Below are 23676 nucleotides of genomic sequence, written 5' to 3'. Positions count from 1 at the left end.
GTGGTTAGCACTGTCGCTTCACAGCAAGAAGGTTCTGGGTTCGAGCCCAACGGTCGACAGGGGCCTTTCTGTGCGGAGTTTGCATGTTCTCCCCGTGTCCGCGTGGGTTTCCTCCGGGTGCTCCGGTTTCCCCCACAGTCCAAAGACATGCAGGTTAGGTTAACTGGTGACTCTAAATTGTCCGTAGGTGTGAATGCGAGTGTGAATGGTTGAGAAGAGAAAACCTCCATAATAATCCAGTAGAAGGCAACGGGAAACCACTACCGTAATGCTCCCTAGACACTTTGATGGCTGAAGCTGTCAGAGCGGCCACGTCACTAGGCCAAAATAGATGGATTTGGATGATTGTGAGTCTTCACAAAAATTACTATTGGGTTTGTTGAATTTTTATTTACAAGTTGCTAATTTATCACTTAGCAGTCCTCCATGGCTGTGTATTCTACTGTTGACGAGATTTTTGCACGCTACATGTATATATTTATTTTTTTATTATTAGCTCACACGGCCACAGCCCGATGAGCTATTGCCGTCACGCGGCGTCCGTCATCCGTCCACAATTCACGAAAATTGCTACTCCTCCCGGAGTTTTCAGTGGATTTTGATTCTGACTGATCGGAAGGTCTAATCAGTCTGCACAATCGTTACTCCCAGGTTTTGTGATCGGTACGGCCGCGTGAGCTGCTGCGTCGCTGACGCTCTGCTATCATATCAGGTGCTGCGAACCAACCGGTAGAAAGCTGGCTAACTTCAGGTTATTTTATTGTGTAAACCAGTAGCCGAGGTTGCTAGCAAGATAGCTACTGTATTAAATCCTTTAAAGGGGAACAGAGGGCAATATATAGAGTAAATATAACAATAAAACACACATTAACGAACCTTATTCAAGACTTACAAAAGTTTTTTGTTCTAAGGTTGGAAAGTTATAGTGTTTTGAAAGTAGCTCGAGCAAACTATTTCCACAGTTTGAACAGCCCGCCATGATATTAATTTTATCCAATCGGAATGCACGTTCATTTTCTCTGCGTAACACTCATGACGTATGTATGTGCCCAGTTGTGTTGGCTCATTGAGGTTGGGACTAGCACGTGTGAAATACCTGTTTCTGCCTCTTGCGACGATTTCGCAAGTCCACGGGTGGCGCCTATCTCATTGCAGCAAATAAATTCTGCTGGACTCGTGAGCAACTCCACGTTACATTTTCCGCACGAGCACCACGCCGTGTCACCTGCACGCAGACGCTCTGCCCCACCCTCGCCACGCCCATGGTCAGCATCAGTCTCATTCTCGCCATCATCCGAGCTTTCTTCTCTTATTTCATCACCGGAGTCGAGAGTACCTCTCCTAGCTATTTTAAGTTCGTTTCTTAAGACAGGGATTTTTTAAGATGTTACCTTGACAGTTTCGGCGAGAATCTTCCGCCTTCTTCAAAACAGTCACCAGATGTGTCCTGGGGGAGCGACCTGACAGCAGGAGGCGTGAGCTACCTGTCAAATTGGGCGGGACGTTCACGCCTCCGTAGCGTAACATCAGCTGATAAGGCACGTCACCACTCGACATCTGGTGACTGTTTTGAAGAAGGCGGAAGATTCTCGCCGAAACTGTCAACAAGGTAACATCTTAAAAAATCCTTGTCTTAAGAAACGAACTTAAAATAGCTTTAATAGTTAGACATAATGAACTTCCACTACATAGTACCTCTCCTAGGTTCAAACTGGTACCCTTCTAAGCCATAGCCTGCTTGCAGTGTGTCTTGCGGGATCTCTTCGTATGATTCGACAGAGCTGTCGCTTTCACTTGATGCGCCCGACGCCATGATTACACGCTTCTCTCCTAGTGCAGTGGGTAGCGCTGACGTCACGGTCTTTTAAAAATGGCGACTCTTGTGCGGTTTAGCGTATAAAGTATTATATTTACAATTACCAAGATATTTTGTTGTTTTCTAGTATATAAATTTGATAGAATACTTAAGAATACGTTACTTTGTCACATCAGCAACTGTATATATTATATTTGGTACCCCTTTAAAGCTGGTCCAGTTGCAAATATGTCGTTAATATGATGAAACTTGTAATTTAAAGGAGAACTGAAGTCATTTTTAAACTTGCTTTATTTCTTAACGTGTTATTCAATTACGTTTTCGGTTTGAGTAACCTTATATCGTGACTCGTATCGGCAACTAATCGCAATTAAATATTATACTTATCGGCCTGTTCGGTTTTTAGCCGTGTTGAATTTAGTTCGTTTGGTCCACGGCAGGCGTCGCTTATGGCCCTTTTCCACTACCCTTTTTCAGCTCACTTCAGCCCGACACGGCTCGCGTTTCAACTACCAAAAACCAGCACGACTCGGCTCGCTTCAGCCCTGCTTAGCCCCTAAAACTCGCACCGTTTTGGAGTGGGGCTGAAGCGAGCCAAAGCGAGCCGAGTGAGGTTGGGGGCGTGAGCAGACACTCCCCTGTGCACTGATTGGTGAGGAGGAGTGTCCTCACATGCCCACACACGCCCCGCGAACGCGCTGGGATCTGTAAACACCGCAAACCCGGAAGGAGAAGAATTACGAATTACAAGAATTTCTGAAGCCTTATGCGCCTCGCCTCATCTATACGCTCTTGCCAGTATCTGTCCGCGTTGTCGGTGACAACAAGCCACAGCACCAAGACCAGCAACACTAACGACTCCATGTCCTCCATGTTTATTGTTTACTATTCGGGTCGTGAGACTACCGCTTAAAAGCTCACTGATGTCACTGTTTGCGCTGCTTAACGACATCACCTGACGTCCACCCACTTTCGCTAACTCCACCCAATGTGTCCACCCACTTCCAGCCAGCACGGTTCAGCGCGGTTGTAGTCGAAATGCAACTCCAACAGCCCCACTCAGCTCGACTCAGCACGGCACGGCTCAGCCCGACTCAGCCGCGTTTGTAGTGGAAAAGCGGCATTATCCGCGCGATCTTCACGAGACTTGTGCGAGACTTCGAAACGTGAAGCGTCAGCGCCGCCATTTTGAAAACTGTTTTCCAAACAAAATATTGCACAAAAACGAGTTTAAATGACGATTACTGCTGACTTTTATCAAACTTTCCTGATTGCTATCAAAACAAACAAAACTTCCGGCTTGATTACATCAGCATTCGAAAGAGGGCGCGCGTGTCTTTTAACAGCGTTGGCAGATGTCGGTCACTTTGATTTCTGCTGTACATTTTACTTCCGTCCTACGATGTCTCGCACAGGTCTCAACGCATCTCGTTTACGGCCGTCGCTTTGACATATGGACTGATATATTACAGAGCATATTTCAAACACTCAGAACTTGCTATAGCAGCGACAAAATAGCGATCAAAAATACATTCCGATATTTAATAAAATGAGATAAATCGGATTTTGATGATAAAAAAATTTGCCTTCAGTTCTTTAAGAACTGTGTGTTATTTATCTGGAACATGATTTCCCAAAAAAAATACATGCATTTCCAGGATGAGGGCGCACGGAAATGTTAGAAAATGAACAACGAACATGATAACTTCTCAAAGGGATTATTTCTACCCGTCATCTGTGCAACATAAAAGGAAGTAGGGATTATTATTCTGAGCGCTCGTGCTTTGATGCTGCTTTTGATGCGCACGGATGGAGACGGAGATGGAGTGCGATACGGTAAAACCGGTTGAATGGTGTAAATCAGGCTCACCTTCGAGAGTTTTGTGTTCTTCAGAGCTTCACACATTCAGACTTTGTGTCTGACGTTTTCCTCGACTTCATCGCTGTAACTTTGTTTTTTAATGACTGCGTTTTAACAAGCGGCTCACCGCCAGATCTGACAGTTCGACTCGGACTCAGTCATTTGGAGATAATGTCCGAGTTATTTTAGTCTCTCGTTTTCATGGAAACGGCTTTAACAGACCCTTAAACACAATTATGGCGCACGCTGCTCAAAAGAACCCGAGCGGAAAATAAAACCATTACACGGGAAGTATAAAGCGAGATCTGCGACTCGTAATTGCTTTTGTAATTTTTTTTTTTTAAACATCAGTCAGCTTCCACCATCGTGTCTACCTCCCACTTCTCTTACTTTCAGAAGTCGAAGAAATTGATTGATTAGCTCTGATTAGTCCTTCATTTTGTTGGCTTGTGAAAAATCATAAAGCAGCATGTGTTGGGATTAAAGAGACCGTTTCTCTGCAAGCATCCATACTAATCACCTAGGGTTTTCTGGCTTAATTGCATTAAATCATGGCTCATCCTTAACTTTGTTTGGCGTTGGAATTTGACTGAAGGCACATGCTTATATAAGCGAGAGAGAGACTTTGTTAGATTTGTAAATAGTGCAGCAGACTAGAATATCACAGCGTCCTAGCCATCGGCACTCTGTGTACCAGGTTATCTCCGGTAAGTTCCTCAGATCTTTTCTTTTCTTTTATTGGAAACAATGTGGTGTTTCAACAGCTTTGTTTAGACTTTCCATGCTCTGCTTTGATATTGAAGGATTCAGAGTGCTGCTCAAACTTGCTTCCTGGGATAAAACTATGGCAAAGAATTCGAAATGGTCGTTCCTAAGGACGAAATCCACACCCGTGTTTCCTCGTGCTTCTTTAAAGGACGGGTTCTGGGCGCTCGTATTTGTTTACTGGTTCAGGGTGTGATAATGTGCAGTTCATTGCCCTGACCCAAACTCAATTACACTGCACGGCTTCGCTAATCGCACTCGCTAACGGCTCAGCACAGCTGTCGTCTGTCCTCTGGACACGTAATCCTTAATGCAGAGCACCGAATCGTACAGTTGTGCTCATAAGTTTACATACCCTGGCAGAATCTATGATTCTTTGGCCATTTTTCAGAGAATATGAATGATAACACAAAAACATCTTTTCCACTCATGCTTAGTGGTTGGGTGAAACCATTTATTGTCAAACGACTGTGTTTTCTCTTTTTAAATCATAATGACAACAGAAACTACCCAAATGACCCTGATCAAAAGTTCACATACCCTGGTGATTTTGGCCTGATAACATGCACAGAAGTTTGAATGGCTACTAAAGGTAGCGTCCTCACCTGTGATCTGTTTGCTTGTAATCAGTGTGTGTGCATAAAAGCTGAGTGAGTTTCTGGGATCCAGACAGACTCTTGCATCTTTCATCCAACCACTGACGTTTCTGGATTCTGAGTCATGGGGAAAGCAAAAAATTGTCAACGGATCTACAGGAAAAGGTAGTTGAACTGTATAAAACAGGAAAGGGATACAAAAAGATATCCACGGAATCAGGGGCGTAGGCAGAAATTTGTAATACTGTGGACTTCTATGAAATAGAGTGGACCCCATTGTAAGCGGGGGGCCTGGGGGTCCTCCCCCAGAAAAAATTGTATTTCTTAGATGCAATTTCCTGCATTCTAACCAATTTTAGGGTGAATATATTAGCAAATCCCATCTGATTCACAGCCCTCTGATTAATGGCAAGATTAAGAATCGTGTCAAGTTTCAGCTCAGAGCAGGTCAGATCTTTTGTTTTGAAATACAGGACGATTCCGTATTGTAAGGGACAGTTGACAACCCTACCCTTTCACCCCCCTATTTTGCTTACTTTAAAAAAAAAAAAACCTACATTATAGACAACGGGTCTTTATTCGCTATTGTTTTGTAAGAGAGAACAAAATATATTTTTCACAAAAAGAACAACAGAATTTTTAAAAACATGGCCGTTTTGAAGTCTAAATTTAATGCAGTAGAATAAACGAATAAAATAGTAATAATGAATAGTTAGTAAACATACACGGTCCTGCATCTCTGGAGGGAAATGACGACAGGCCTTGCAGAATATCGCATCTTTTGAAATACTGTACTCTAGAAAACGAAATTCTTTGTACCATTTCGCCGAAAACGACCTGGCCTTTCCGTTCATCACGGTCCGTGGGAATTCTTTCAGATCGGGCTGGGTAGCCGGTTCCAGGAGAGCGGACAGGTCTGCAGGGGGGCTGCTGGGCTGAGAGGCAGAAGGAGGGCTAGTCATGGGGAGAGTGGAGCGGGTTGCATCTGGTGTGGTGGCGGAGGTCGAACTTGATACCGGGACGGCATTATCATCATTGTCCACATCTGTTTCTTCTGATTTCGATCTTTTTGGCTTATTAAAGAAAGAGGACAGCGATGTCTGTTTAGACATTTTCTGTTTAAGTTAGCGCAGCTAAACTAGCATTCTAGGTCAGCGATGACTTCCGTTTTTTGGCATAGCAACGGATGTTTGCTTCTTGCCGCTTATCAAAAACGCGGGCATTAGCCAATCAAAATGATTATAGAGAAAAAAAAAAACACTGACAAAAATATAATTTCTGTAAATAGTTGTAACATTACACTTAATTCAAAGTGTTTTGTTTCGTGTTACATTATTGTTATCCTGCTGTTCATTGAATTTCACGTTAAAAACACCTCCTCTATGGTGGGCGAGCCAGCTGTCAATCAAGTTGGACACCTCCGATAGGGTGGGCCAGCCGTCAATCATAGTGGCACCGGCCCACTGTTGCCCTTATGTGCCTACGCCACTGCACGGAATTGATAATGCCAGTCAGCAGTGTTCAAACTGTGATTAACAAATGGAAAATCAGGGGCTCTGTTAAAACCAAACCACGGTCAGGTAGACCAACAAAAATTTATGCCAAACAGCACAGAGACCAGCCTCAAAACTTCTGGAACAAGGTAATTTGGAGTGATAAGACCAAAATTGAACTTTTTGGCCACAACCATAAACATTACATTTGGAGAGGTGTCAACAAGGCCAATGATGAAAGGAACACCATTCCTACTGTAAAGCACGGAGGTGGATCACTGATGTTTTGGGGATGTGTGAGCTACAAAGGCACAGGAAACTTGGTCGCAGTTGAAGGAAAGATGAATGCAGCACGTTATCAGCAAATACTGGAGGCAAATTTGCACTCATCAGCCTGGAAGCTGCGCATGGGACGTACTTGGACGTTCCAACATGACAACGATCCAAAACACAAGGCCAGGTCGACCTGTCATTGGCTACAGCAGAACAAAGTGAAGGTTCTGGAGTGGCCATCTCAGTCCCCTGACCTCAATATCATCGAGCCACTCTGGGGAGATCTCAAACGCGCAGTTCATGCAAGACAGCCCAGGAATTTACAGGAACTGGAGGCTTTTTGCCAAGAAGAATGGGCAGCTTTACCATCTGAGAAAATAAAGAGCCTCATCCACAACTACCACGAAAGACTTCAGGTCATCATTGATGTTAGAGGGGGCAATACACGGTATTAAGAACTGGGGTATGTAAACTTTTGATCAGGGTCATTTGGATGTTTTTTGTTGTCATTATGATTTAAAAATAGAAAACACAGTTGTTTATTAATAAATGGCTTCACCCAACCACTAACCATGAGTGGGGAAAAAAGTTTTTGTGTTATCATTCATATTCTCTGAAAAAAGGCCAAGAAAGCAAAAATTCTGCCAGGGTATGTAAACTTATGAGCACAACTGTATCTTCATGTTTATACATCAAATTAGAACCATCTTTATAGTTACATTTAAGTGCAGACGTGACATGTATTGCATTTGGGTGTTGGTTATGACATGTCACGCAGTACAAAGTACAAGCATCAGCTATTGTGTGGCTAACGAGGAAAAAACACCATGCTGATATGGGTCCATTTTTCATAGATTAATTACTCCACCGTTTTAATTCTGACATTTTCAGGCGACGCATAACGCGCTGCTTTGATGCACAATTTGAACAAATATTAGTGTTACACTTGATGTTATTGCACTTGTTGTGTGAAGGTGTTTGTTACAAAGCCCAGTTATACTGTGTGTTGCTTTTAAGACTTCTTCCTGAGTGCCATGATGTCCTTTTTCGAGTTTAAATTTGCAGCCTTTAACACGTGTTCTTATCCACTTAGAGAAGTGACTTGTGCTGTCCATGAAAAACAGATCCTTATGATGGTACAAATAATTCAGGGTTTAAGTGTACGATCAAGCTAAAACCCTATTAGTGAGAAATCAAGGTTTTTCTTTTCTTTAAAAAAAAACAAAACCCTGACATTAATTCCGTTATTTAAGTGTTTGGGGACTGTGTGCAAGTTTGTAGAGCCCAGGTTCTCGTCTCTGAGATGTATCACTCATCTAATAATGAAATGAAAATAATGAAATGTTTCAACTAGTGCTGTCAAAAATGTTGCGTTATTAACGCGTTAACTTGACTCAATTTTAACGGCGATAATTTTTTTATCGCGAGATTAACGCTCTGTGACATGATGTAGGATTTTCATAAGCTTTTGAAACTGCCAGGGACTTGGAACAGAGACTTTGCTTAGAAAAACGATAGCAGCTAGACTGTAATGCCACGCCCCGCACAGCCAGAGTCCTCTGCCCTCCCCCGAAGAGCCACGGTGCTCGGCTTAGGTTTCGTTTTCCCATCGGCGGCTCCAGCCCGACTTTGCAGTGGCTGTGACAAGACGTGTTATGCTCTGTAATAAAAAAAAAAAAAAAAACATTGGTACAACCAGTGTTCGAACTATGCCGATATTTTCAGGGGGTCCCTTTTTTTCCCTGGGGGGGGGGTGCTTGCGCTTGTCTCAGAGCGCGGATCTCCATCGCGCGCTCACTTCGGATATGCAAATGCTTCCCGTTACACACGATTGCTATGTCAATAAACATCATTTTGCCAATATTTTAGAGACCCCCCAACATTTCCCAAATCATGTTTTCAAGGGATCTCATGTCTGTTTCAGGGGATCTCGGATCCCCCGAGTACCCCCGTAGTTCGAACGGTGAGCAAGCCCATTCACTTTTTTATGCTGATAAGAGAATTACAATGGTTTTTCATGTGACAAAAATTTGCGATTAATCGCGAGTTAACTATGACAGTCGCGACATTAATCGCGATTAAATATTTTAATTGCTTGACAGCACTAGTTTCAACATTAAAATAAATACTATAAACAGTAATCAGTGAGCCATAATAAATTAAAGTCAATATTTGATGTGAGACGACCCTTTGCTTTAAAAAAAAAAAAAATATCCATCTCAGGTCCAGTGAGGTCAGTTTTATATGGAAATGATCTGTAGGTTTTCCTGAGCATCTTCCAGAACCAGCCACAGTTCTTCTGGACACTTTGACCGTCACACTCACTTCTTCATTTTACACCAAAACCCAGCAGCCTTCATTATGCTTTCTTTTTCCATCTGAAAAGTGATCTCTTATGGAATACGCTGCTCAGATACAAAGATTTTTTTTTTTTTTTTCCTGTAACATTTAATTTTGTGCTGGAAAAGGAACATTTGGAGTCTAAAATGTTTTTGTAATGTTCTGACTTGATAATGTAGAAATGATAAAATAGAAATCTATAACAAAATTTGTATAAAAAAGGGGGGGGCTAAGACTTTTGCACAGTACTGTCTCTCTCTCTCTCATTTAAAAACATATTTTGTCTATGAATTTACCTCGATAGTATTTATCGACTGTCCAATTCAATTAGTATGATGATACAGTGCCTTGCAAAAGTATTCATCCCCCTTGGTGTTTGTCCTGTTTTGTCGCATTACAAGCTGGAATCAAAATGGATTTTTTGGAGGGTTCACACCATTTGATTTACACAACATGCCTACAACTTTAAAGGTGCCCATTGCTGTTTTATTGTGACACAAACAATAATTAAGATGAAAAAAAAAACCCAGAAATCTGGAGTGTGCATAAGTATTCACCCCCTTTGTATGACACCCCTAAAGAAGAGCTGGTTCAACCAATTCATTTCATAGGTCACATAATTAGTTGATTAAGATCCACCTGGGTGTAGTGGTTAGCGCTGTTGCCTCACAGCAAGAAGGTCCGGGTTCGAGCCCCGTGGCCGGCGAGGGCCTTTCTGTGCGGAGTTTGCATGTTGTCCCCGTGCCCGTGTGGGTTTCCTCCGGGTGCTCCGGTTTCCCCCACAGTCCAAAGACATGCAGGTTGGGTTAACTGGTGACTCTAAATTGCCCGTAGGTGTGAATGTGAGTGTGAATGGTTGTCTGTGTCTATGTGTCAGCCCTGTGATGACCTGGCGACTTGTCCAGGGTGTACCCCGCCTTTCGCCCGTAGTCAGCTGGGATAGGCTCCAGCTTGCCTGCGACCCTGTAGAACAGGATAAAGCGGCTAGAGATAATGAGCTGATATGAAGATCCACCTGTGTGCAATCAAAGTGTCATGATCTGTCACATGATGTCTGTATAAATCCACCTGTTCTGGAAGGACTCTGACTCTGCAACACTACTAAGCAAGAAACATGAGAACCAAGGAGCCTCCAAACAGGTCAGAGACAAAGTTGTGGAGAAGTATAGATCAGGGTTGGGTTATAAAAAATATCCCAAACTTTGAATATACCACGGAGCACCATTAAATCCATTATAGCAAAATGGAAAGAATATGGCACCACTATAAACCTGACAAGGGAAGGCCCCGCCCACCAAAACTCACAGACTGGGCAAGGAAGGCATTAATCAGAGATGCAACAAAGACACCAAAGATAACACTGAAGGAGCTGCAAAGATCCATAGCGGAGATGGGAGTATCTGTCCATAGGACCACTTTAAGCCGTACACTCCACAGAGTGGGCGGGGCTTTATGGAGGAGTGGCCAGAAAAAAACCCATTGCTTAAGAAAACATGTATGGAGTTTACTCAACAGCATGTGGCAGACTCCCCAAACACATGGAAGAAGATTCTCTGGTCAAATGAGACTAAAATTGATCTTTTTGGCCATCATGGGAAATGCCACGTGTGGCGTAAACCCAACACCCTGAGAACACCATTCCTACAGTGAAGCATGGTGGTGGCAGCATCATGCTGTGGGGATGTTTTTCATCTGCAGGGACAGGAAAGCTGGTCAGGACTGAAGGAAAGATGGATGGCACTAAATACAGGGCAATTCTGGAGACTGGGACGAAGGTTCACGCTCCAGCAGGACAATGACCCTAAACATCCTGCTAAAGCTACACTGAAGTGGTTTAAAGGGAAAATTAAAATGCCTTGAGAATATTGAGATTATGATGAACTCTGTCACAATATATTTTCTGACAGATCGCAGATATTATGATATCTTTTTCTGCTGTATCAAATTGTGTAGTGAATGATTTTAGAATTTTTTTTAATTAGAAATGTATGGATTGATTTTATATAGTTTTCAGTTTCACCTCACCCACAACCAGGCCCGCCGACGGGGGGGGGGACAAACGGGTATGTTGTCCCGGGCCCAGGAATGGGGGGGCCCTTTATTGTCTTTGAAAAAGGCGTCAAGAACCCCCTACCACCCCTAATGCAAAAATGGTTTGGTCTGACTCTTTGATTAAGGGGAAAAAAATGACATCGTTCGATCATAGCGCTTCGACAATCAGCGTGCGTGCCATTTGCCAACATGCACAAGTCAGGAGCAAAGAAAAGAAAAGAGAGGAAGAAACCAAGAGACTCAGGGGCTCACTGCATAAATATTTTAAAAAAGATTGGGATGATGCAGCAGGTACTAGCAAAGGCAGTGGGGCAGCTGAGCCAGGTAAGACCAGTGTTGGGCACGTTACTTTCAAAAAGTAATTAGTTATAGTTACTAGTTACTTTTCCCAAAAAGTAACTGAGTTAGTAACGGAGTTACTTTGTCATAAAAGTAACTAATTACCAGGGAAAGTAATTATTCCGTTACATTTTGTTCCCCCTCAAAAAAAATCAAATTCAATTAGTGTAATCATAATAAAAGTGAATGTTAAATGTGTTTAATGACTGAAATGGACACTTAACAGAACCAATTAGTAACGTTATCTACACTATATTAATATTTTTGTGGGACAGTGTGAGATAAGACATCTATCAAATGTAATATTTTTGTAGTTTTTAAAATTATGTTACTAATTACTGGCCACTGACGAGGACAAACGCTTTGTTCCTCGACATAATGTGCATTGCACGTAAACACTCTTGCCTTTTATTTCAAGTAATGAAAAGTACTGGCTGTATTTCCAATGTGAAAGCGCAGTGCTGGGCTGACCGCTCGCCATCGCTGGGTCTTCCGATTGAAAGAGCGCGCAGTAGTGCAGTAGGCGTGGCCTACCTACGTATGTTGTCCAAATCTACTCTGATTGGCTTACTGTGCCGTTGTCTCGCGTCTCCCCGCCCCACACGAAAGCAGAGTAAAGAAAGGCTGAACGAGCAGCGTGCCAGATGAGAACAGCTTTAATAAAGTAACGCATAGTATTTTATTGTAAGTAACGGGAACGACGTTATAACGATGTAAAAAGTAATTAGTTAGATTACTCGTTACTAAAAAAAAGTAACGCCGTTAGTAACGCCGTTTATTTGTAATGCTGTTATTCCCATCACTGGGTAAGACACAGCCAACTTTTTCCAGCCCCGTAAAGTAACCCCAACCAAGGCACGCACGGCACGCAATTCATGTTACAAACGAGGGGAGAGCAAGTCACACTGAACACCATATCAAACGCACAGGGCATTGAATCATTTCATAACCACAGCGGCTTAATAACATTGTGTTTCATATATCTGATTGAAGCTAAGAATATTCACATTAGCCCGCAATCATATCCCGCCGTTTCTCGAGCGGTGTGTTCTTCTCTGCTTTTCACACTGGACAGTACGCACGCACGCGCAACAAAAGTCCGGCGCATTGCATTTCGCACCTGAATAGTTGCAGACTAAGGAAATGTTAAAATGTTAAAACTGTAAAAATGTTGAAATGCTAAAATGAAATGGTTGTTGACCGGTTGAATGGTTTTTGAATACCTGTCATTTAAGGGTTGGAGTGAGTAGAGACTGGGATAAGAGAGGTGTGTGTGGGTTGGCCCGGGGGGTTGTTGGGGGGGCCCATTCAGAGCATTTTGTCCCGGGCCCAGCCAAAGCTGTCAGCGGCCCTGCCCACAACATAGGTCAAAAAAATTTTTTTTTTTTCCTTTTTCTAATTAAAGACCCACTGACACAACTTTTTACACCACGTAATATGTATATTTATTGTTTTATTGCTGTATTGTGAAATAAAATATCCAAAACTCAACTTGAATAAAGGGTCGTCTTTGTAGAAAATCAAGAATTTCAGAGCCAATTTTGTGTTTTTTGCCCCGGCTTCTACAAGCGCCATGAGCCATTTGCCCGTTTTTGCCGCTAGGGCGAGTGACGTCACATCAGTGTATGTCGTTCTGGATTGCATGAAAACAAAACATGGCTCATGTCGAAGACGATCACTTCTCTTGTTCTTCGTCAAGTTTCAGTGGCGAATATGCGGATATTTCTGATTCAGAGCATGAAGAAGAGTGTTATGAAGAATATCCAAAACTCGGCGTTTTACCGTATCAGTTCGAACCAACACAGTCGGCATCAAACTCGGATTCAGACACTCCTGGCGATACTCAGTCACAGACTGACGCTGAAAATTATCATTATTAAATAATGATAATCATAATTATCATAATATCATAATTAATTATTATTAAAAATAAGAATAACCTAATGCCGCTTTTCCACTACAAACGCGGCTGAGCCGTGCCGTGCTGAGTCGAGCTGAGTGGGGCTGTTGGAGTTGCATTTCGACTACAACCGCGCTGAACCGTGCTGGCTGGAAGTGGGTGGACACATTGGGTGGAGTTAGCGAAAGTGGGTGGACGTCATGTGATGTCGTTAAGCAGCGCAAACAGTGACATCAGTGACCTTTTAAGCGGTAGTCTCACAACCTGGATAGTAAACAATAAACATGGAGGACATGGAGTCATTAGTGTTACTGGTCTTGGTGCTGTGGCTTGTTGTCACTGACAACGCCAACAGATACTGGCAAGAGCGTATTGATGAGGCGAGGCGCATAAGGCTTCAGAAATTCTCGTAATTCGTAATTATTCTCCTTCTTCCGGGTTTGCGGTGTTTACAGATCCCAGCGTGCTCGCGGGGCGTGTGTGGGCATGTGAGGACACTCCTCCTCACCAATCAGTGCACAGGGGAGTATCTGCTCACGCCCCCAACCTCACTCGGCTCGGTTTGGCTCGCTTCAGCCCCACTCCAAAACGGTGCAAGTTTTAGGGGCTAAGCAGGGCTGAAGCGAGCTGAGTCGTGCTGTTCTTTGGTAGTCGAAACGCGAGCTGTGTCGAGCTGAAGTGAGCTGAAAAAGGGTAGTGGAAAAGGGCCATAAAGAGACAAAAGAACATTTGAACAATTTCATGGCATGTAGAAGTTGAAAACAGTGTCTGCATGGTCTGTGACAAACCTCAGATTCAATATTTGGAATAACCTCCTCTGCATGATCTGGCACATGTACATTGGGTTCTGAGTCTTCTATTTCTTGGAGCGTCTAATTTGAAGAAAGTTGCATTATATTATAGTCTGTCAGTATTTCGATTTCTATAATAAGACACGGAGGAGGGGGTGATGAAAGGAATTTGTTGTAATTTTTTTTCTTTTATGGTATAGGAAAAAACATGCCGGATGACATCTTATATCTATCAGTCCACACATATATCATGTATATTATCCTAACTAAATATATGAAACAAGGTATTGGCCTTTCAGTTGTTGTACATTACTGGTATTAGCTGCTTTGGCCTATTGATAAGTAATATGCAATGGTATAAGACGCATTTGTGACGTTACAACAAATTTTAAACAACATACATGTATTGAATAACAACACACAGCCACGTACCCTGGCTCGTTCTCTTTTGGCAAAGGCACCACCGGACTTTCGCTTTTTGACCGCCCCTTCGGGGGGTCTGCTGTCATCTGTTTCTCTTTTGACAGATTGATTCGGCCCGGGCCTGTCAAACAACGTCGGCACAGCCGACTCCTCCAACACCAGTGGATAAGTTGGATCAAACGTTCTTCGAGTCCTGGACGACAAAGTGAAACAGTGCTCCTCGAAATGTGCTGAACAGAGACGTGACCATTTTGTTGGCTTCCAGTTCGCACGTGTTTTGGAAACGTTTCTTTCCCACTCTTTTGCTATTTCAGGGTGTTTTTTCCAAGGAAAGGAATGGAGTTTCACTCCTTCCGACGTGGTGTTAGAACACCCGTAAGCCACACATATAATCCCTTTTCGGTTCGACACCATTTAACTTTTTCACGCAAGGAAATCGCAACAAAACCACAGCTCAATATCACAAGACTTGTGAGAACTGAACCAACATAGTGACTTGTAAACAAAAACAACACACTGATGTGATGTCACTTCCGGCATCTCTGAATGAGCCCAGTTCATATCCAGGTCAATCTCCCTGCGCGAAATTTAAAATTACTTCTGATGTTTAAAACGGACAGTTAAACCAAGAATTAAAACCAGAATTTATCTTTGGAGTCATATATTGTTTGTTTAAAAATTAATACGAAATGACTGTCAGTGGGTCTTTAACACACAATAATTCACCAGTCTTATCTGCGTTTTCACTCTGCAGGGTGTGAAACCGAGCAGCTTTGATAAGGTGGCCATACCTGAGGTGAAGGAGATCATCGAAGGCTGCATTCGACAGGACAAAGATGAAAGGTAAGCAGTTGTTTCCTTGCTTTTTGAAGGTTCAGCTAACAACAGGGGGAAATAAGCAGCAGGAATCATGAGGGCCGTGTTGGAGCGTGCAGATCCTCGGAGCTGATTATGAGAACCACACACGCCATACACACTCGCAGGTTTGGGCCAGGACCACACAGAACACTATCATTCACTGAAGTACAGAATTCTTCAGATTGCCGCCGTTTGTAACGAGGACTCGGGAGGTCGAAATGAAAAAGTAAAGGGTAAAAAGTTTTTTTTTTCTTAGAGCTGAGAGTATTTGATTTCAGTATAAATAGTGCCCTAATAATACTTTTAAAATAAATAAATAGGTGTAGTTATGAAATATACTTAAACACACATTTTTCTGTCAAGTATTTTGGTGTCTCGTAATACTTTCCTGTCCTTATATTCCCTAATCCTGTTCGGTGACGACAGTATTGTCTGATCTCACTGACTTTTTTTTTTTTTAAACTTGCACAGCAAAAGTCCAAAAATTTAAGGTCCTCTTAAAAATTTCATTTTCAAATAAAACTTGTGTACATAGGAGAGTTTTTTTTTTAAAGTGTCTTATATAAAAAAATATGCGCACACGCATTTTGTTGACTCTGGGTCTGATTAGAGATAGCACCGGTCTGATGCACAGGATCAGTATGGGGTTGATACGTTGGAAAAAAAAATTGGTAGATTGGATATCGGAGAATAAAAAGGATGAATTTGATCCAATCTTGTTAAAATGGAAAAGACTGTAATTGGGTTTGGAAAAGTTTATTTTTTGGAAATGTAAATGTTTACTGATGTAATGTAAACACTGGAAATGTAATGTTTCCTGACCCTCCTTTAGTGTTTTTAAAAATAAATAAATAAATAAATATTATTGCTACATTTAAAAATATTTGATTTTATTCGCGGTGCGGTTTACATCAAATCCCGCGCTGTGATTGGCTGGCGAGCAGGTCCGTATCCTACGATACGGACCCCGGTTACGGACCTCTGGCGACTCGCTCGTTCACAACAACAGCAAACATAGTAACAATTTTTGTCAACATTTATTTTCGCATTTCTCAGGAGAATAGCATTAATTTTACAGCATGGATAGCGATAACGACAGTGTTCACAGCGAAAGTGAGTTTTACTACCCTGAGGAAGAAGAAATAAAATAAAACATTTCAGGAGAAAGCTAAAAACCTCTAACTGTTGCTAACGCCGAGCAAAAACATGGCTGAATCCTGAATGACTCAATTTTGTATAACTAGGGGACTACATAGGCGGCAAAATGTAGTTTTTTCCTGCCATGGAAGTGCACTTGTATACCGAGGAGGAAGCCATTTGCATTACAGCCGTGAATGAGGATTCAAAATGGCGGCTCGGCTCGGTTTTCCCTTTCGGGCGCTCTCGTTTTCTGTTAGAATTTGGTAAAGAAAAAAATAAATCTATTATTTACCAGCTTAAGGTCGGTCCGTATGGTGAAATACCGTGACCTCGGCCTTGAATACTGACCTCGGCCCAGAGGGCCTCGCTCAGTACTTTCAAGACCTCGGTCACGGTATTTCACCATACGGACCTCCCAGCTGGTAAATAACATGTATGTATTTCTTTTTGTTTAGACTGATTTTATACTTTTTTTTTTTTAACTTGATTATATGCAAGTGATTTTTTTTTTTTTTGTGAACAAGTTTAACTGTAAAAAAAAAAAAAACCCTGTAAAATTCTGTTTTGTGAAGTGTTTCAGTTTTTAAAAATCATTTTAAAGCTTCATAGTTTTAAAGAAAAAAATATCGGATGGGTCTTGGTATTGGCTGACCTCAGCATTGGTTTTGACCTCAGTATCAGGAATGAAAAAGTGGTATCTCCTAGATAGAAACTAAAGAAAAGCTAAGCAGATATTTCATTTACTTGCATTTGAATTACTTGAATTACTATTATGTTAATAATAAAAAATGCCTTATAATGCAGAATAAGTACAAAGTTTTGCATAAGCATTTAAAGCTAGACGGCCTTTTGATTTCATAAAATCGGTGAAATTTAGTTCCGTCTGAAATTAGGTCATTGTGATTTATGTTTATTTCTGTAATATCTCTCAAAATATCAGGCCATTCTGTGGCTGGGAAGTTATTTAATTTGAGGGGATTAAAGCAAATAATGTGCATGAAATCGCTCGCTTGGCGCAGTCAAGCAGACAGAGGAAGTCCGTGTGCGCATGCGCAGGTTTACCTTCTTCTTCTTTTGGGTTTTACGGCAGCTGGCATCCACAGTGTTGCATTACTGCCATCTACAGGTTTCCCTTTGAGCGTGCACTGACAGTTCCATCATTCTGTCTCTAAACGAACAGCTGATCACACCGAGGTGCTCGCTGAGCGCCCATATTTATTAGTTTGGTCCTGCGTTTCCTTTCCTTCGTATATAACATAACGTCTTTTCTTCTTGCTTTCCGTTACTGTAGTCGGTCTTTCACGGTTCACATTTCGCACACTCGCGTCCTCCATTTTTCTCTCCTGTTTCAAATTTGTATCCCACAATGCCTTGCACAAATGAGGAAAGCCCACCACGTGATGCATGACGTAGTATCTTGAATTGGGTCATGGTGAAGCAGGAAAAAATAGTGGAGAATTTAGGGCCATGTGGCCTTAAATTTATTAATTGTTCTATTTTTTTTAATAATAATAAAATTAGAAGTCTATGATTCAAATTCAGTAGCTTTTGGTCCACTAAACAAACATAATTGGGTGTTGGAGAAAATTATTTTTATGACCTACACTTGAAAAATCTGAAAGGCCATCTAGCTTTAAAAAAAAAAAATCAGGTGTGTGTGAACGAGAGAGAGCTACAAAATGAGGACAGTATTTTGCTGATGAAGCTCTATAAAACCTAATGACTTAAATCTGGGGATTTATTCAGTGTAGATATTTTTTTACAAAGCAAGAATATCCTGACCTGACACAGATATGTGGATATTCATCATTTATCAAGATCTTCCAGCTTTTTGTTTTCGGTCTCCATTAGTCCCGGTCATATTAAGGTAGCTAAAGCCAAGCTGAATATCCCGACGGTGTTAATTGTGGAACTGATTTCCTCCAGTGGGAACCTTAAAGCTGGCAGGAGACTGAAAACCAGCACAGCTCTCCCAAATAATGAAGGCTTTTCAGTCCTCACCTGGAACCTTTTGTCCAGCGTAGTTGAGTTACACACGCTCTTTAGACACATTAGTATTCGATTTGTCGGTGTTTAGTGGCGGTGTTAATGGAATTGTATGTTGTTCGACCAGGTTCAGGTGCTGGGCTGATTTCATTTAGAAGCCCGTGTGGTTTGTCTTTACCACAACTCCGTGTTTCTGAAAAGAGCCTTTGTGATCCAAGCTTTGTAAAAGGGTTACGAATGTGATAATGGTGGACAAACAAATTAGAGGAAACTGGTTGCTCTGTCTTTGCTTTGGTACATTCTGATTGTAAAAGTTTGAACACCCTTATTTTAAAAATGATGTAATGTAAGTAAGGTCAATTTTTTTTTTTGTTTCAGTTGTTTTCCAAAACTCTGGTTATGTCTTGATGTATGTGTTTTATTCCATTTCTGAAGTTATTTTCACCGTCGCTCATGATGTCCATATTCTTCCCCTTTCCAGACAATATGTTCTGTCTTGGGTCCCAGTTTTTGGCTGTGTTTTTATCTCACACACCAAATGGTTCAAAACTTTAAGCACGTTTAAATTTGGCACATTAATGAGGCGCGTTAAATGGAGCGTATGAAGAGGGATGCAAACTTAGGAGCGTGTTAATGAATGCAGTTGCCGACTTGGACTCTGTTGCTGTAACATTCATGTAACAGCATTTGTAAATAAATAGGTAATTTATTTATTTATTTATTTATTTATTTATAACACGTACACTACTGATAGTTTGGATTGACTTTATTTTCTTAGACATTTCTTTCTAAATCAAATGTTTGACTGAATTGAAAGATACTTTTGAAATTTTTGAAATTATTTTTGAAATTGAAAAAAAAAAATTTATATATATTGTGTGTGTGTGTGTGTGTGTTATTTACCAGCTGGGAGGTCCATATCGTGAAATACCGTGACCGAGGTCTTGAAAGTACTGAGCGAGGCCATCTGGGCCGAGGTCACGGTATTTCACCATACGGACCGGCCTTAAGCTGGTAAATAATATATTTTATTTTTTTCTTTACCAAATTCTAACAGAAAACGAGAGCGCCCAAAAGGGAAAACCGAGCCGAGCCGCCATTTTGAATCCTCATTCACGGCTGTAATGCAAATGGCTTCCTCCTCGGTATACAAGTGCACTTCCATGGCAGGAAAAAAACTACATTTTGCCGCCTATGTAGTCCCCTATTTATACAAAATTGTGTAATTCATGATTCAGCCATGTTTTTGCTCGGCGTTAGCAGCAGTTAGAGGTTTTTAGCTTTCTCCTGAAATGTTTTCTTTTATTTCTTCTTCCTCAGGGTAGTAAAACTCACTTTCGCTGTGAACACTGTCGTTATCGCTATCCATGCTATAAAATTAATGCTATTATGCTGAGAAATGCTGGCAAAAATGTATAAGATTTTTGATAAAATCTTATAAATAAATCTTATAAAAAAGATAAATGTTGACAAAAATTGCTACTATGTTTGTTGTTGTTGTGAACGAGCGAGTCGCCAGAGGTACGTAACCGGGGTCCATACTGTAGGATACGGACCCGCTCGCCAGCCAATCAGGGCGTAGGATTTGATGGAAACCGTACCGTGAAAAAAATAAATTTTCTGATTGGAAAGATATTTCCTGAATTTAAAGATATTTTTGAAATAATTTTCTAAATTGAAAGATATTTCCTGAATTGAAAGATATTTAAGTTATTGTTGAAATTGAGATATTTCCTGAATTGAAAGATATTTTTGAATTTGTTTTCTGAATTGAAAGGTTTTTTTTGTTTTGTTTTTTTAGTCAGTAGATTTTACTTAAACTTATTATTTCCCCAAACAAGTCATTTTCATATTGAGAAGTTTCATGTCGAAGCTCCTGAGTGTGTACAAGCCTTTATCAAAAATGCTAGGAGACTTTAACATCTAGAATAGTTTTCTAGGGAAGGATTTTTGAACATGTTTGTTTCCTTTATATTTTCACATTGAAACTGTTTATCTTTTTGTTATTCTAAAATAGTAAAATTGAAGAAAAACATTGTTACCGGCGTGTGGAACCGTTCTACATCAGCAGAGTATTTTGTGATTGATACGGATTAATTTCTGTGTCTAACCCAAGTCATGTCGATCTTAATTTTTGTTGATTTTTTAGTTGTCTGGTTTAACTTTTAATGAAACTGATCCTTCTGTATCATCTCCATCTCTTTCTCTGTATCTCTCCATCACAGATATGCTATCAAAGTCCTGCTGAATCACGCCTTCTTCCAAGAGGAGACAGGAGTGCGAGTGGAACTGGCTGAGGAAGACGATGGGGAAATGATCGCTATCAAGCTCTGGCTGCGCATCGAAGACGCCAAAAAGCTGAAAGGCAAATATAAAGACAACGAAGCTATCGAGTTCTCCTTCGACCTCCATAAGGATGTTCCTGAAGATGTGGCCCAAGAAATGGTGCGTTCTTCGGCGGTTTCTTTCTGTAGATCTCAGCTGCATGTCTGTCTAACATGCTGATGGGGATTTGTCTTTGTGGATTCGCAGGTTGAGTCTGGGTACGTGTGCGAGGCTGACCACAAGACCATGACCAAGGCCATCAAAGACCGCGTGTCGCTGATCTGCCGTAAACGAGAACAGAGAAAGTTGGTGCGAGAGGAGCAGGAGAAGCGCAAACAGGAAGCTGATCAACAGCAGCAGTTGAGCGAGTCTCAGAAGGCCTTGCATTTCGGCCCTCCAGGAACTCCAGGAGCCACTCAGACTCCGTGCAGCCTCCAGACCCCCACTGCCGGCCCTGTACAGCTCGAACCAGACGAGTGTGAAGCAGACCAACACCAACAACTACAGTACCAGCAAGGTGCCATTTCCTGTACGTACACGGAGTGATGCTTCAATTAAATTTAAAAAATGATATATAATATAAAATATGCATGCTGTTTATATTAAAAAAAAAGTATTTGACAGGCCCATATGAGCTCATTGAAAATGAATCTAACCGTTCGGGTACTATTCAGGTTTAACGTACAAATCCGTGCCTTAAAGTAGTATTTAATTCCCGGCATGAACTTAGTGGAATGTTTCTGTCACTGAATCTGTTTTGAACATTGATGAATATATGTAACAGTTATTCCATGAAATCGAATCGTACGTGAGCTGATAGTCGACAAGGTGCGTAGCACCGAATCGTCTATAATCCATGTACGACGAGATTGAGTGGAATAACTGTTTTATTCTCTCCACATTCACTGGATTTTGAGAAATGGAGCATTTTTATTTTTTTGCTAATTCGATAAATAAAAACTTTATACAAAACGTCCGACAAAATAATTTCCGCTCAAAATGTAAACAAACCAGCGAAATGACATGAGCAATTTGTGAAAAATGCTATAATAATTCTTGAAAAATAAAAAAAAAGATATGTTCTTACCATCAAATACTTTTATTCCATATTTTGTTGCTTTTGCATTTTTTTTTTCCTTCTTTAAAGTTTTTTTTGGCGGTTGGCAAACCAACTTAAATGTGCATTACCGCCACCAACTGGGCTGGAGTATGGACCAGGAGATATGGGGGTGGGGGGGGGCAATAAATTATTTTAGCCATTTCTGTTTCTTTTAAATACTTGATTACAATTTTTGGGGTTTTGTTTTCAAGTAGTTTTTATTTCATTCTCGGTTGGTTCAGCAACACGCTTTGCCATTTTGTTTCTCTCTACTCATAGTATATGAGCTGATATCCTAGCAGTCGAGTAGAGTAGCTAATCAGAGCACACAATTGCGCATATCCAGTGAATGTGGAGATATATATATATATATATATATATATATATACAACAAAATAAAGGGAGAAAATACTTCAATTTGTACGCATGGTTTTATTGCGCACGACAAGCCTGTTTCGAGAGTGACTTGCTCTCTCATCAGGTGCAGCAAGAATATCAGTACACGGCTACTTTTATACTCAAAAGATGTTTGCTAAAACAAACCTACTAGCGTGCTGGCTAGTTCATTGCGCTTATTTAGCGTGCCTAGATGTGGTTTGCATACAATATAATATTTTTCTGCAAGGCACAAATTACAGCGCTTGGTGCTATTATTATTATATGCCGGAGCGCGTGCTATAATGTCCCATGTCAGTATATAATTTTCTCCGGATTCCTTTAGAGTCCATATATGTTCGCTCAGCTCTGTTGCGTGACGCTTGCCCTCGTGACGGAATGACGCAGTGTGGTTATCATAGCGTGACTTGAATGTGTCCCCCGTAAGCCCGATATAGGTTTCCTTACCGTGCTCACTCTCAACGGTGGCTTGGTAAATAATGTTCTTTGTGAGGCACGCACCGTTGAGGGGGCAGGTCGTCTTGCACATCTTGGGCGACTCCGATGTTTCCATCAGTATTTTCTTGTTGTGTGCGCTGATTTTGGCGGCCAAACTTGGCATACAGGAATAACTCAACTTAAGGGTGTTCTTGTTGAAAATCCTGGCCAAGGAATGCCCACGTCTAAAGCAATCCTTGATTGTTGCTAGGAATTTTCTCCCCACGTTTGTTTTAACCTGTTTGTTGTAGGGGGGGGTTAAACCGCATTATCTTCCGGCCCCGATTTCGTCTGGCGCGGAGTCTTTGGGCGTTGGTCGCATCAAAACTTAGGCGGTGCTCATAGCCACTGCTGTCAAGGCCATGTTGGTATTGTAGCACCGCTCTATCGAAGCATTCGGCAGACGAGGATATTTCGTTAAGGTGTTTATTAGTGTGTGTGTGTGTGTGTGTGTGTGTGTGTGTATATGTATGTGTATATATATATATATATATATATATATATATATATATATATATATACACACATATACACACACACTGGGTGCGATTTGCTGGGGGGGGATGGTGGGGATCATCCCCCCCTCTGGTTTTTATCTCTGCTGAAAAAAAATCCTCGGGGACAACCCCGTCAATAAAACAAACAAACCAGAAATAAAGTTGACATGACAGGCATGTTGTGACACAGTTTTCTATGGTCTACATTGCACTCACTTTCAAAATGACCCGAAGTGGCAGCTTTGATGT

At 41.4% G+C, this 23676-nt stretch overlaps 1 protein-coding gene across 8 annotated transcripts in view; it reads left to right on the top strand.

The window, feature by feature from the left end:
- The window catches only part of wnk1b (WNK lysine deficient protein kinase 1b), a 218384-nt gene that overhangs the window by 140588 nt on the left and 54120 nt on the right, over nt 1-23676 (top strand). For 6 of the 8 annotated variants that reach the window (XM_060903422.1, XM_060903419.1, XM_060903416.1 and 3 more), the window contains 3 exons: nt 15404-15492; nt 20859-21078; nt 21166-21487. In XM_060903422.1, the coding sequence (XP_060759405.1) occupies nt 15404-15492; nt 20859-21078; nt 21166-21487 (631 nt within the window). The remainder of the gene's footprint in view (nt 1-15403; nt 15493-20858; nt 21079-21165; nt 21488-23676) is intronic. The other 2 variants (XM_060903420.1, XM_060903417.1) reach the window with 1 other exon arrangement.

Source organism: Neoarius graeffei, chromosome 21, assembly GCF_027579695.1.
Source record: "Neoarius graeffei isolate fNeoGra1 chromosome 21, fNeoGra1.pri, whole genome shotgun sequence".
In the NCBI taxonomy this organism is placed as follows: Eukaryota; Metazoa; Chordata; class Actinopteri; order Siluriformes; family Ariidae; genus Neoarius; species Neoarius graeffei.
Note: the sequence above shows the minus strand (reverse complement) of the source record. Positions and strands in the feature narration are given on the sequence as shown.